Source organism: Mustela nivalis (assembly GCF_964662115.1).
Source record: "Mustela nivalis genome assembly, chromosome: 13".
Classification (NCBI taxonomy): Eukaryota; Metazoa; Chordata; class Mammalia; order Carnivora; family Mustelidae; genus Mustela; species Mustela nivalis.
Genome location: NC_139032.1, coordinates 87,402,994 through 87,417,102, shown reverse-complemented (window position 1 = coordinate 87,417,102; position 14,109 = coordinate 87,402,994). Strand labels below are relative to the sequence as shown.

Genomic DNA, 14,109 nt, shown 5'->3' with positions numbered 1-14,109 from the left:
CCGAAACAAAGAGAGTTTCGGCAGCTGCTTGGGAATATTCCTTATAGTCTCTGTCTCGAGTTAGACCAACCCCAGTTGGCTCCAGTAATAGCCATTTACATGGGAAGTGAGTGAGGGAGAAGCCCCCCACATCTATTAGGAGAAACAGAGAGAAATAAAGCCAGAGTCCCCTTAAACAGAATGTAACCTTCATGACCAGTACAAGGAACATATATCCACATTTAAAGACATAACATGGAGACATGCATGAAGACATACATTGTTGGCCTCCATTTGGAGTCAAAGAAAACACCAAGGACAATAAGCAAGACACACAAAACAATTAACAAGAAGGACGCTGCGCGATTTCAGTACAAAACCGAAAATACAAATTCAACCGGCCCAGGGGAACCACGAGGTCTCCCTTTGGCGGACAGAACCAGCCCAGGGGAACCACGAGGCTCCTCTGCGGCGGACAGATCCAGCCCAGGGGAACCAAAAGGCTCCTCTGTGGTGGACAGATCCCTGGGGCGTCCCCCAGGGTGGCAGGGGAGAAGTCCGAGTTCGTCAACTCCTTCTCAAGCTGCCTACAGAATACAGAGCAACAACGCGCGCTGTCGTACAGTCCTATGCTACCGAAGCACAGGCAGAACAGAGGCCTACAAATGAGAACACTAGACTGGATACAAACGAGAACATGAGACAGGAGACAAGAATGCTGGCCAGCTTACCTCCCGGTGGGAGTCAGTTGGATCCGTGGGCAGGAGTCCGATGATCTCGGTGGGACCTCCAAATGAAAGACCCGCGGATCCCCTTACCCAAGAATCCAACACTGCCACTGGATGCAATCAGCAAGAGGTTCTTTATTGTTACGCAGGCGCCTGCGGGTGGTCAGCGCGCACCTGCGGGTGGTCAGCAGCTCCTGCTAGCTGAGCACACCTGGCTGGGGTGGTGCAGGATTTTTATAGACAGGTGCAAACAAGTTTTGGGTGGGGCGCAACTGATTGGTGGACAGTTAGAACTTTTGAAAAAGGCATACGTGGAGTTTGCTGATTGGCTTTGGGGACCCGCTGGCGCGGAAGAGAGAGGCGGGAAGGGGGAACAAGCTGATTGGTTCTGAGGGCCCGCGCGCGGGAGGAGAGAGGCAGGGAGGGGGAACAAGAAGGGGGAAGGTAGGAATGCCATCATGGCGTCTTCTATTATTTCTATAAGCCAAGCAGTTACAGAAGGGCAAAAGAGCAATTAATCACGCAATTAATAACCTAATCTATGCCTAAAAGCCAGCGGTTCACAGAAAAGCAAACAAGTGGTTAGTTATCCTATCTATCTTCTAGGGGAGGGGGCTTTCTGGGGGAGGGGTCTTTCAACCTCACCTTCCAAGGCTTAAAACAAGACCAATTTATTATCTGGGAGTTCTGCGGGCCAGCAGTCCAAAATCAATGTCAGTGGATGAAAAGTCAAGGTATCCCAAGGCTGCTTCCTTCTGGAAGTTTTAGGGGAGAATTTCTTTTCCAGCTTCCAGAGGTCCCCTGCATCCTTTGGGTCGTGGCCCTCCTCCTCCTCCCCTTCGAAGCCAGCAGTATAACATCCCCTCTCTTCTCTGACCTCTGTTCCTGTCTTTCTTTCTTTCTTTTTTTTTTTAAGATTCTATTTATTTATTTGACAGAGAGAGATCACAAGTAGGCAGAGAGGCAGGCAGAGAGAGAGAGAGGAGGAAACAGGACCCCTGCTGAACAGAGAGCCCCATGCGGGACTCGATTCCAGGACCCTGAGATCATGACCTGAGCCGAAGGCAGCGGCTTAACCCACTGAGCCACCCAGGCGCCCTGTTCCTGTCTTTCTTTTCTCCCTACTGCCTCTGTCTTAGGAGGACCCTTGTGATTGAACTGGATTCACCCAGATAATCCAGGGTGATCTCCCCGTCTCAAGATTCTAACTTATTTTTTTAAGAATTTATTTATTTGAGAGAGAGAGAGCACGAAGGCGGAGTGAAGGACTGAGGGAGAAGCAGACCCCCTGCTAAGCAGGGAGCCGATGCGGGACTCGATCCTAGGACTCCCGGATCACAACTGGAGCCAAAGGCAGACGCTTTACCCACTGAGCCACCCAGGTGTCCCTGAAGATCTTAATTCCGTCTGCAAAGTCCCTTTTGTCGGGTATGGTAACATCATCCCAGGTCCTGAGGATCGGGGAATGGACATTTTTGAAGGGCCAGTATTCAACGTACTACAGAAAAGCAAAGTCACGTCAAAGGAGGTATGGCTGTGGTTCCTATGTCCAGGCTGAGAGTGGGGACCGATGGCGCAGTGCTCATGCCGACCACCCGCCCTGACTTGGGAAATGGGCATAAATCAGCAACAACGACCGCCTGTGGCCAGGCGCCGAGCTTTGTCACACCCCCAGAAGGCGGGCACAGCCATAAACCCCCACTTCAGAGATGAGGAAACAGATTAGAACGCATTTAAAAGTTTGCCGGAGACGAGCATCTGGAGCGCCAGGCTGGACGAGGGACACCTCGCAGCGCCCTTCTCGCTTCGCTTCTCGCCGCGTCGGGGTGGGGGAAGCGGCGGGCTCGCTGGGCGTGGGCGGCTGCTGTGAGCGCAGACGGGCCGCCCGGCCGCCGCCGCTCTCTCCCGCTCCTCCGCGGCCGGACCCACAGCCGCGCGCCCGCGCTGCCGTCTTCCCCAGCGGTCCCGCCGGCCCTCCGGGATGCCTCCGCCTGTCCTGGCGCTGGTGAGTGGCCAGGCGCTCCCAGCTTTCCTGCTCTGCGGCACGCTGCTGGTCATCAAGATGTACGTGGTAGCCATCATCACGGGCCAAGTGCGACTTCGGAAGAAGGTATGCCGCCTGGGGACCCCGATCGCCACATCCCCACGTGCGCTTCTCACTGCCCCGCCGGAAAGGTGTGCGGCTGGGGCCCTTGGCCGAGGTGTTTCCCCGGCCGGAGTGTGGGGGACCTGGGGGGAGCTACCTAGGGGCCTCTCCCAGTCCTTTGGGATGGCAGGTCCTGCACCTTCCTGTCGTCTGTTTTAAGAGCATTTACTCACTTTCTGGGCCTCCAGGTGGGTTCTGGCTGTGAGCGCGCCATGTCTACCGGGGCTTAGAGAGAAGCCGGTCCCGGAGGGCGGAGCCTGACAGCGTAAAGCTGGCAGCTTCCCAGCTCGGGAGATCTGATATTTGGGTATTTGGGTGGAGTGGGAACTAGCGACACAGGAGTCCGAGAAACCCTTAAGTGGAAATTCCCAATTCACTGGCAAGGGCGCTTCCAAAGCCTCTACAGCCTCCAGGGGCCGGGTCTCGGCCAGACTCCACTGGAATTTTGTTTTTTAAAAGGTTTTATCTATTTATCGGAGAGAGAGGGAGGGAGGGAGAGAGAATGAGTGGGGAAGGGGCCGAGGGAGTAGGCGAGGCCCATCCCCCGCTGAGCCAGCCCAGGGTTCTCGCGTCCCAGGACCCTAAGAGCACAACCCGAGCCAGTCAGATGCTCAACCAACTGAGCCACCCAGAGGCTCCTGCATTGTAATTTTCAAGGAGGAGTCCCCACCCCCCCGGAGGTCCCCCCCTCCCCCCACTGATCCGAGTCCCAGAGCCAAAACAACAATGCAGAGGCTGAGGTTTGAGCCCTGGGGGGGCCGATGGGCGGGAGGGCCCATTCAGAGATCAACTCCGCTCTCTCATTGGACAGCCGGAGCCCGAGAAGTTTCAGGCCAAGCTGGCCTCTGTCCTGTTCTTCAGTAGAAGACTCGTTTCCAGAAACTGTGCCCCTTTGTCCCCCTTTGTTCAGTTCCAAGGCAAGGCAAGGCTGGCTCTGGCATTGCGTGGGGGGCAGGGTGGACACCCGGGCGCCGGGATCCTGCTGGGGACGCAGACCCAGCCCCTGGCACAGGTGCAGGCCGGCTTGCAGCCGAGCAGCTACGGGGTGAGATGACTTCCAGAGGCCCACAGACGGCCCCTGCCTTCCCCCTGCCTAGGTCCATCCTGGATGTGGGGTTCAGGCACCCCACGGGGACAGCTGCATTCACCCATTGAGTTCCCAAGTGCCTCCTTAGAGCTGAGAGCTCAATCCCCACCGCGACTCCGGGGGAGGAGGCAGGAGCGACTTTCACCTTGTTTTCCAGGCCAGGACCCTGGGTTGGGAGGAGACCTTCCCTGTGAAGGCCACAAAGAAGGGTTTGAAGGTGGGGGGTGGGTGGAGGTGGGGGGTCCCTGCTCCACAACCTGCGACGGGGTGGGGAGGTGGATAGAGTTCTCCACAGCTGGGGATAGGGGCCCAGAGCTTCCTTTTTAATGTAACTTCAGAGATAGAGATAGAGGGACCACAGGAAGCCTTTCTCCCTGGTCGCTGGGGAGGAGCGGAGGAAGCCAGTTTCCCTCTGGTTTCTGCTTTTGTATTCTCAACCAGGAGAGAGCCAGGGAGTCACACCTTGGAAGGGCTTGGATGGGGGCGCCTGGCTCCTCCGCCCACCCGCTTTGGGCCTTGGGAAGTCTGGAGCTCAGTTTCCTCATCTGTCACCAGGGACGTCAGGGTAGTGCCTGGAGAAGGCAGGGCCTGGCTGCAGGACCCAGCAGCAGTGTTAGTTCTCATTACTTATTAATGGTTGGGGGCAGAAGCCACATGCTCCTTCGTGGGAAAGCGTCCAGAGCCCTGCCCCACCACCCCCACCATGGACCCTGAACTCCCAGAAAGCTCCTTGCGGAATGCTAGGACCCCCATTGAAGGGACCCAGTGCTGAGCCATCCCGATCAGTGATTCCAGGACTGAAGGGCCTGTGGAGAGGAATACTGGGCACGGGGCTCTGATCCTCATTCACTTCTGGGCTGGGTCAGGGGCAGCCCCAGGGGGTGGGTGGGGAGGCACAAAGCAGCCCTCAGTGGCAGAGGGCCCCAGGGCTCATGAGTCAGAGACGGCAGGAGTGGCCATCAGACTAGCAGGGCAGAAAGCCTGGGGTTGAGATCCAGGCTTGGGGTCAGAGGTCAGAGGTGCACGATCACGGGGCTTGGGCCTGCCTCTGTTGACTGAAGTGTGAACTTAAGTCTCTGCCGTCCACAGACCATTCGGGGAGCGCCCTCCTCGTGTGCACCCTCCTGGTGCCGGCATCGTGCAAAGGCCTCTCCAGTTCTCTCCTTCACTCTCCCCATAGGAAACGAGCTCCCTTTGATTCAGAGTTCCCAGAGGAGTAGCTGAGGCTCAGGGAAGTTCAGAAATGTGCAGCTAGGGGCGCCTGCGTGGCTCAGTTGGTTGAGCATCTGACTCTTGATTTTGGCTCAGGACATGATCTAGGGGTCGTGACATTGAGCCCCACCTTGGGTTCCATGCTTGGTGGAGTCTGCTTGGGATTCTCTCTCTCCTCTTCTGCCCATCCTCTCACACCCGCCACACACACACACACACACACACAAGCACATACACACATATATGCACACGTGCTTGCTCTCTCTCAAATAATTCTTTAAAGGAAATGTGCAGCTAGTCAGTACAGAACTGGGGTTCTCTGCCCTCGACTATCAAACCCTTTCATTTCCCTTAGTTCAAAGTCCAAATTCTTAGCGTGCCTCTAGGACCCCAGCAAGTTCATCCTGGGCCTCTGTGCCTTGTTCTCTATACTCCAGCCATGCTGGTTCTCTTTTTTTCAAACATGCCTGTCTTTTTCTGACCCCAGGGCCTTTGCACATGCTGTTCTGCATACCTTCAGTGCTATTTCTCCAACCCTGCCTTCATCTGGTTAATACTGTTGCATCCTTCAAAGCTCATTTTTAATGTCCCTGCCTCAGAGAAGCCTTCTCTGACCCCCAGACTTGGTCAGGTCTCCTGTGAACATTCTCAAGGCCAACTTTGTCTTCTCTTTTTTCTTCCCTTGTTCATAGGCAATTCCCCAACCAGACTGTGATTTCCCAAGGGCAGGGGCAGGAGGGCCTTTGCCTTAGTTTATTCTGGCTGCTGTAACAACATAATTTGGAATGGGGGCCTTGTAAATAACAGATTTATTTCTCACAGTCCTGGAGTCTGGGAAGTCCCAAGACCAAGGTGCCAGCAGACTCTGAGTCTGGCGAGGGCCCGCTTCTGGGTTCACAGATAGCCATCTTCTTACTCTGTCCTCGCATGGCAGAAGGCGCAAGGGAGCTTTATGGGGGGGGTCTCTTTTAATGGGCAGTAGTATCATTCCTGAGGGCTCCATCCCAATGACCTAATCACCCCACAGAGACCCCCCCACCTCCTAACACTGTCTCCTTGGAGTGTATCTTTCAACATACGAGTTTGTGGAGCACACAAACATTCAGGCCACAGAAACCCTATTCGCGGCAAGTGCCGGCTTTAGGCACACAGTGGGAGCACCAGTAGTCATTCTCGGCTGATATATTCCAGGCTTTTGCCAACCCTGAGGATGCCCTGAGACACGGAGGCCTCCAGTACTGCCGGAGTGACCAGGACGTGGACCGTTGCCTCAGGCAAGTACTGCTAGACCTCAGCCTGGCCATGGTCTGCCCCCTGCAGGCCCAGCTCTGAACCACAGGACCTGGGGGATACCGAGAGGACCCGGGTCTTCTGCCTTCCTGAGCCCCTCAGACAGTTCTGGATCAAATTTCTAATCAGTTGTGGGAAAGTGACACACGCCCATGACTCAGGATTCCAGAGCTGGAGAGGACTCCGTCTCCCCACCCTTGCCTCTGACCTCCGGGCCCTACCCAGCCCTACCCAGCTCTACTCTCTGATAGCCAACGCCGTGTCTCTGCACCTTCCCAGCGTGCTTTTTCCTTTTTGCCCCCAAAGAGTCAGCTTTCACCCACTGGTCCGTTCACGGGGTTGTTCCCCATCTGCTCCCAGGGGTCTCGCCCCCGGGCTCAGCGCTGTAGGATTCAGGCAGATCGCCCTTAGCTGTCTGACCCGTTCCCCTCCGATGGGCATTTAGGCTGGTCTCATGTCTTTCTCGGTTATGAACAGAGGGCATCCAAACCTCTCCCTTTGCCTTCGCGCGTGTGTGTGAATCAAACCTCAGGATGCATTCGAGCGGTAAGAAATATTGCCGAGTAGTGCACAAATCCTCCTCCACTGCTGGTGTGGGAAAGGTCTCCCCTGCCCCTGCTGCCTCCGAGCTTCCCCTTGGGAGGGGTACACGGCCAGGGCGATGGGCGAAAATGTCCCCACGTCACGTTTAGTTTTTCCTTTGCATTTCTTTTATTCGGAATGAAGTTGAACATACCACTTGGTATGCCTAGCATATCTCAGTCAATCAAACACAATGTTCCTCCTTATAAAAGTCAGAACTGCTGACCATTGCAGACAATTTGGGTCCTGTTGCAAACCCCCAGAGGGAAAAGGGAGGCCGGTCCCAATTCTAATCCCTGCTGACATCTAACACTATTTTCACCCAGATTCTCTTTGTCAGTGTTTTTCATAAAATTAGGTATGCATCGTTTACCCAATTTGGGGGTTGTGATTTTTTTTTTCCAGTTACTATTATTTGGTGAGCATTTTCTAGGTCATTCAATGTTACTCAAGAAATGGTTCTTTAGAAACAGATAGACAAAATCCCGTCGAAGGAGGCTCGACGTTCATTTCATGTCACCCATCCGAATGGTCCTTTGTTGGCAGTTGGCTCTAGTTCACACCGGCGGGCTGAAGAGTGAGGAGGCAGCATTTCCAGGGGAGAGGGACTGTCTTGTGGAGTTGGGGGGAGTCGTGGGAGGGTGCATGGCTGCACAAGAGCGAGACGGGAGACAAACATCACACAGTTCTCTGCGCATCCCCCTGCATCGTGGGCAGAGCTGGGTGGGACGCTGTGGTATGAATAATAGAGATTCTTTTACTGAAGGAGAGTGTTTTTTTCCCTCTCTCTCTCTTTTAGTTGTCTTGGCCATTGAAAATAATTACATACTTGCGGTTTTAAAAAATTACAGAAATGTGTAAAGTAAACGGAGGAAGAAAAATTCTTTATTGTTCCACCCTTTTTAAAAATTTTTAAAAAAATATTTTTGAGAGAGGGACAGAGGACAGGCAGGGGGTAGGGCAGAGAGAGAGGGAGAAGCTGACTGCCTACTGAGCAGGGAGCCCCATGCGGGCTTTGATCCCAGGATCCTGAGATCATGTCCTGAGCCAAAGGCAGATGTGCAATCGACGGAGCCACCCAGGCGCCCCTGTTCCACCCTTTCCAATGTAACTACAGTGTCTAGTACTTCATATGAAGTCCACCCGTCCGTCCATCTGACAGGTAGTGAGCACCTACTGTGTGCAAGGCACTGGTTGTACATTAGTGGACCAAAGCCTTACCCATGCACAAATCTATCCTGGTGACCCGTACCCCAGCCTCCCCCTGGTGGGCTTGACTTTCCAGGGCAGAGGAGAAGGACCTGAGTGTCCTTGAGGCAGCAGGCTGCCGCGACAGTGGGTAGCCCCAGCCGACAGTGGGTAGCCCCAGCCGGTTCTCGGCAGCCACCGAGGGGGTGTGCCCAGCTTCTCACAGGGTTCCGGGATTCTATGTAGCAGAGCTTACTTGTGACATTGTAGTGGTTACCTGAGCTTCCAGACACTTGGTTTCTTTTCAGTGGCTGTAACCAAGCCAGGGGGAGACCACAGACCCATGGGGGCAGGGGGGGATGGGGCCGAGATGTTTCCATCTACGTGATACAATTTTTTCTTCTGATCAAAGTGACCCACTATCTAGTGTCTTGATGCTCAAAGGGCTGGAATTCAGTTCAGCACTTTTTGAGAACGTCTTACCAAATAATGTTTTATATTCACTCGGCAAGAGTTTATCGGGAGGGGAACCTGCCACGTGATGGTATTTACTGGGGACTTAGCATGCCAGACCTAGGGGTTCCTGGTCCCCTGGGGCTCCTCCTCCCCTTCCTCCTGACATAACATCGCAGCGCCTCTGGGGTGCAGAGCTCAGAACGGTCACGCATCTCATTACTCACTACCGGAGAACTGGCTGGACCCTGAGGCCACAAGCCCTGGAAGTGGGACTTAGTTAAATATTAGACCAGAGTTCCGCAGTCAGGATCACCTTTCCACACAAACAGGAAAGCCCTCAGGTCTTGGTTCTTGGAGGATAAATCTTCCTCTCAGGTTAGCAGCTGGCCTGAGTGGATTCATGAGCTCAGCTCTGGGAGAAGTCAGGAACCAGGTTTGAAGGCAAACCAAACCTTCTACCGCGATACCTATCCGAGTCTCCTAGTGATGCGTATTCAGGCCAAATCCTGAGTCTGCGTTCAAAACTGCAGTGAGGAAGTATCCGAGTGGCCCCAAAGAAGGAAGACACACACTTGACCCACGCTTTGGCGTGTTTCTGACTACTTGCGGGGTGCAGCCCTGATCCCACTGAAGCAGTTTGTCGGGAGACGGTCCCCAGGTCGCAGTCTGGAAGTCCCGTAGATGTCATCCAACGCATTCATTTTGCATCTTTTTTTTTTTTTAAAGATTTTATTTATTTCTTTGTCAGAGAGAGAGAGAGCACGCACAAGCAGGCAGAGAGGCAGGCAGAGGCAGAGAGAGAAGCAGGCTCCCTGCCAAGCAAGGAGCCTGATGTGGGACTCGATCCCAGGACCCTGGGATCACGACCTGAGCGGAAGGCAGCGGCTTAACCCATTGAGCCACCCAGGTGTCCCTCATTTCGCACCTTGCGGACAGTGCCCCGAGGCCCAGGAGTGGGTCAATGGCAGACAGAACCACAGGCTCCAGCCCCGGGGGTGGCGGGATGGCTGGCAAAACCGAGCCGGTGAGATGAGCGTGATCAGTCGTGTCCGGGACGAGGCTGGTGACAGCAGCGAGGCATCGAGGAAGATGGCGCGTGCATCAGAGACACAGCCCCTTGGGGACAGCAGCATTCCAAGCGCTTTGTAGACGCCAACCCCCGGGGCCTCCAGCCGCCTCCCCATGAAGGGGCTGTTGAGTCTGGTTGAGTCCCTCTGAGCCCGGGCTCTGCAGGGATGCGAGTTTACTTTACTTTATTACCTGCCTTTGAGATGCAGCAACCGCGGACCTGTGTTCACGGACACGGCCCTTGTGGGTGGCAGGGAGGGCCAGGGAAGAGGACAGACCACAGCTGTCCCTGCCAGCCGGGGTCTCCCTCTCCCCACCGGCCACCTGCACCCATGCCGCTGGTGGCTGCAACGTCCGGGGAGGGGGTGGGGCAGCCTGGAGCCCGGAGTCCCGGCAAGCCCAGTCTAGCAGTGGGGATTGGCTTTGGGTGACTTTTATTTGAAAAAGCAGTTATTACTGGAATGACACATTTTGCCCAAGCGTCTCTCTGGTACGTGACTCCTTCCATGTCTGTCAGAACATATCCGGGCCCGAGGGAGGGGAAGGACTTCTCTTGCCTCACCTTCGATTTCCCCACAGCTCCCTGCCCCACTGGCGGCCCCACTGGCGGCTTCGCCGGGGGGTGGGGGCCCCCCACTGTGGTTTGGGATCTACCCAAGGGAGGAGGGACGACAGCTGGGTCAGCGCCGGGCACTGGGAGTCAGAGCCTCACGGCTTCCTTAGTCCCAGCCACCTCTCCCCGCTCGCTGGTGACCCTGGGACCCTCTGTCCCGAACCCTCCAAGCTGGAGCTAGGAGGTGGGCTCAGCCCCACTGTTTGGTTTTCTCGGGGGGACTGCGCCTCCTCGCACAGAGCAGGGCCCCCACCTGCTGTGAACCTTGAGCGACCTACCCTCTCCTCTCCATTTGCTCCGTGGGGTTTGGTGATGACTCTGTGAACAACCTTCCAAAAACCGACTCACTCATCAGTTTTTTATTTTAAAGAAAAGCATCTGGGGGCGCCTGGGTGGCTCAGTGGGTTAAGCCTCTGCCTTCGGCTCAGGTCATGATCTCAGGGTTCTGGGATCGAGCCCCGCATCGGGCTCTCTGTTCAGCGGGGAGCCTGCTTCCCCCTCTCTCTGCCTGTCTCTCTGCCTACCTGTGATCTCTGTCTGTCAAATAAATAAATAAAATCTTTAAAAAAAAAAAAAGAAAGAAAGAAAAGCATCTGAATGAATGGGATTCGTCTGGTAGTGAGACTTTCCCTGAAACTTTGTGATAAAAGATAAAAGTGTGACAAAAATGTTCATCCAGGTGGGTCCCCAGTGGGACCACATTCTGGGACACACAAACTCCATTTTTTTTTTTAAAGATTTTACTCATTTATTTATTTGACAGGCAGAGATCACAAGTAGGCGGAGAGGCAGGCAGAGAGAGAGAGAGGGGGAAGCAGGCTCCCTGTGGAGCAGAGAGCCTGATGCAGGGCTCCATCCCAGGACCCTGAGATCATGACCTGAGCCGAAGGCAGAAGCTTAACCCACTGAGCCACCCAGGCACCCCACAAACTCCATTTAAAGTAGGTTTTCCAAGGGTGTCCCTCCAACCATGTTTGGGGGACTGTTGGGACACCAAGCCCCATTCCCACAGGGGAGAGTGGCTTTAGAGGGAACCCCGCAGTGTCCTCCCTCATCCATACCCCGCAAGTAAGCTGAGTGACTTGCTTGTTCGGGGAGTGGGGACCCCCCACCCCCAGCCCAGTCTCTCCCTCTCGTCCCTTCCCAGGCCTCCAGCTCTTGGGCACGGGGGAGCAGCGGCCTTCCCCCCAGCCCTGGGAGACCTGCCTGGGGCAGACTTGCTTTCGAGGCCCCCATGGTGGAGATTCAGAAAAGAAGGGCTTGCGTTGGCTCCAGGATGTGGGGACAGACGCTAACTGCCGTGTCCTGAGTTTGGCCTAAGAAAGATCCAGGCACCCCCCTCGGGTTCACGGGAGCTTGTATCCCCTCTGACGGAACCCCCGGCTCCAGAGCCCGGCCCACCAGACCCCTCTCCTGCTCCCATCCTGCCCCGCTTCCTCTCGCGCCACCGCGCTCAGGACACTTAGGTCACTTAACTGTGTCTCAAACACCCTAGGCTCATCCCCACCTTTGCACTTGCCAGTTTCGCTCCCTGGAAAGTTCTTCCACTGCAGGGACAGCCTGTGGTTGACCCCTTATCGTTCAGGCTTTGGTCTCCTCCCTGGTCTCTGCCCCCGTCACAAGGCTGAGACCCCTCCGGCACGGGGCTGCCAATGAAGGCCTCCTTAGCTGCCCTGCGCAGCCCACCCGACTCCCTACGCCCCAGGTCAGCCCTTGCAAATGGGAGGGAAGCGGGGGACGGTGTGGCTGGGCCCGCACACAGGAGCTGCTGGGCCCGGGCCTGGCCTCCTGGCACAGCCTCGGTGAGCCGCCTTCCAGCTGGAAGAGCCCAGAGAAGGGACTTCGGTCCCAGCAGAGTCCTCATGCCTCCACCTGTGTGGCCTGGCCTCGGGGGAGGTCACAATCCTGGTGCTGGGATCTTGTTTATCTTTCGAACCGGCCATCCATCGCTGGCTCAGTCTCTAATTTACCGGACTGGACCTTCTCGCCTCGCCCCAAGGAAGCGGCCCATTAGCAGGAGTCATGGAAAAAGTGAACCAGCTCTTAGCAGAAGTGGCTGAGTTTTCTTTCTCGGTCATTTATTTATGGCCGGGGTTATACCCAGCCCTTCCACTCCCCCCGACCCCGCACTGCCGCACAGACTCACACACTTGATCATTTTAAGCAAAACACAGCGAGAAGGAAGCAGGAGAGCATGGAGGAAAGGAAGAGCTTCACCGGGGCCCAGCGACGGGGGTCGGCTCCAGAGAGCGCCTACGGCTGTGTCATCATGATCCTTGAGAGAGGAAGGAAGGTGTGCTGGGGTTTAGGGGAGACGAAGGCAGGCAGGGGTTCCAGACACATGCTCTTAGACTCACCCATACCACTCAGGAGGGCCCGGGCACCTGCACTCAGGAGGAGGGTTCCCTCAGAGAAGCCTGCCCTGGTGGTAAAGGGCACGGGTTCGAGTCTGACCTAAGCTCTGACCAGCCCAGCTCTCAACCCCTGGGAGCTCCACTTTTCCCACCTGGTGTCCAAGGCCAGAGGGGGAGAAGGTGGGGCACGTGGCCAGGGCCCCGTCCTGGGGAGCCCTCGGGCTTGTCGCGAAAACCCCAGCCTCCGCCTGTGGTGGCTACTGGCCCCGAGTGGGGGTCCCCGCTCCTCAGCCGCTGTCTCTCCTGCCTCTGTGGTGTCTCTTCATCCTGGCTGTGAACAGACTTGAGTCTTGCACTCCGAGACGATCCCCCACTGGTGGAGGGGGGCGCGCTTCCAGGGCAGGGAGCCCCGGCGGACCCCTGGCTGACTGCCTCCCCTTGCCTCCCCAGAGCCCACCGGAACGACATGGAGACCATCTACCCCTTCCTGTTCCTGGGTTTCGTCTACTCCGTCCTGGGGCCTGACCCCTTCGTCGCCCACATGCACTTCCTCGTCTTCTTTCTGGGCCGCGTGGTGCACACCGTGGCCTACCTGGGGAAGCTGCGGGCGCCCACCCGCTCCCTGGCCTACACTGTGGCCCAGCTGCCCTGCGCCTCCATGGCCCTGCAGATCATCTGGGAAGCAGCCCGCCACCTGTGACCTGCAGCCGATGCCTCCTCGGCCACCAGAAAGCTGGCCCTGAGCCGCAGTGACTGTACCTGGGGGACTGGGCATCTCTTCGAGATTGTGCTAGGCCCCGGGGACCTGGCTTCTTGGCAACCCTCTGAACTTGGGGTGCTGGGTACCATGGGCCTGGGTGTGTTTGCATAAGTGTGTGCATGTACGTGTGTGCGTGTGCCTCTTGGATTTCGGGAGGGGTAGGTGATTGGACCATGTGGAGATGTCAAGATGGATAGAATACCCCATCATACCCTAATACCAGAGCATTAAAAACCACATTTCTTCTTTGTTGCTAAGAGTGACCAGAGACTCAGTCCAGGTTCCTAAAGAACCCGCCAGATCCAGGCCTATAATAAAGGCAGATTTCTTAGATTCGCCCCAAGGAGGCCAGTTCTGCTTGTTCTGGGGCGGGGGGGGGGGAGGGGAGTACTGGACATCTGGGTTTTTAAAAAGCTCCCCCATGTCCCAGTGATGCCCAGGCCTGGGAGTCCCTGCCTGTTCCCTCTAGAAGCGGGGCCCAGGGTAGGGTGTGGTTTTGCAATGGTTTTAGGGTGGGAGTTTAGTGAGGTGGGGGAGGGCTTATGTTCCTCTGGGTCTGGTCCACTCGGCCTGCGCTGCGTCCCCATTCCTTTAGTGAATCGGGTTCTCCTAAGTTCAGGGGCCGATAGGAGGTGCCCCAGGACAG

At 56.2% G+C, this 14,109-nt stretch overlaps 1 protein-coding gene across 1 annotated transcript; it reads left to right on the top strand.

Annotated features, from left to right (window-relative positions):
- The first annotated feature begins 2,003 nt into the window (after nucleotides 1-2,003).
- Nucleotides 2,004-13,720, top strand: PTGES (prostaglandin E synthase). Its single transcript, XM_082695917.1, has 3 exons — nucleotides 2,004-2,817; nucleotides 6,344-6,426; nucleotides 13,154-13,720. Exons 1-3 carry the CDS (start codon nucleotides 2,689-2,691, stop codon nucleotides 13,401-13,403), a joined length of 462 nt encoding a protein of 153 aa, XP_082552043.1. The 5' UTR covers nucleotides 2,004-2,688; the 3' UTR covers nucleotides 13,404-13,720.
- The last annotated feature ends 389 nt before the right edge of the window (nucleotides 13,721-14,109 follow it).

Bases quoted from the DNA above. Each gene is read 5' to 3' on its own strand.
- PTGES (XM_082695917.1), top strand. From the start codon at position 2,689: ATGCCTCCGCCTGTCCTGGCGCTGGTGAGTGGCCAGGCGCTCCCAGCT. The intron at 2,818-6,343 runs GTATGCCGCCTG...GATATATTCCAG, and splicing joins AAGTGCGACTTCGGAAGAAG to GCTTTTGCCAACCCTGAGGA. The intron at 6,427-13,153 runs GCAAGTACTGCT...TTGCCTCCCCAG, and splicing joins GACGTGGACCGTTGCCTCAG to AGCCCACCGGAACGACATGG.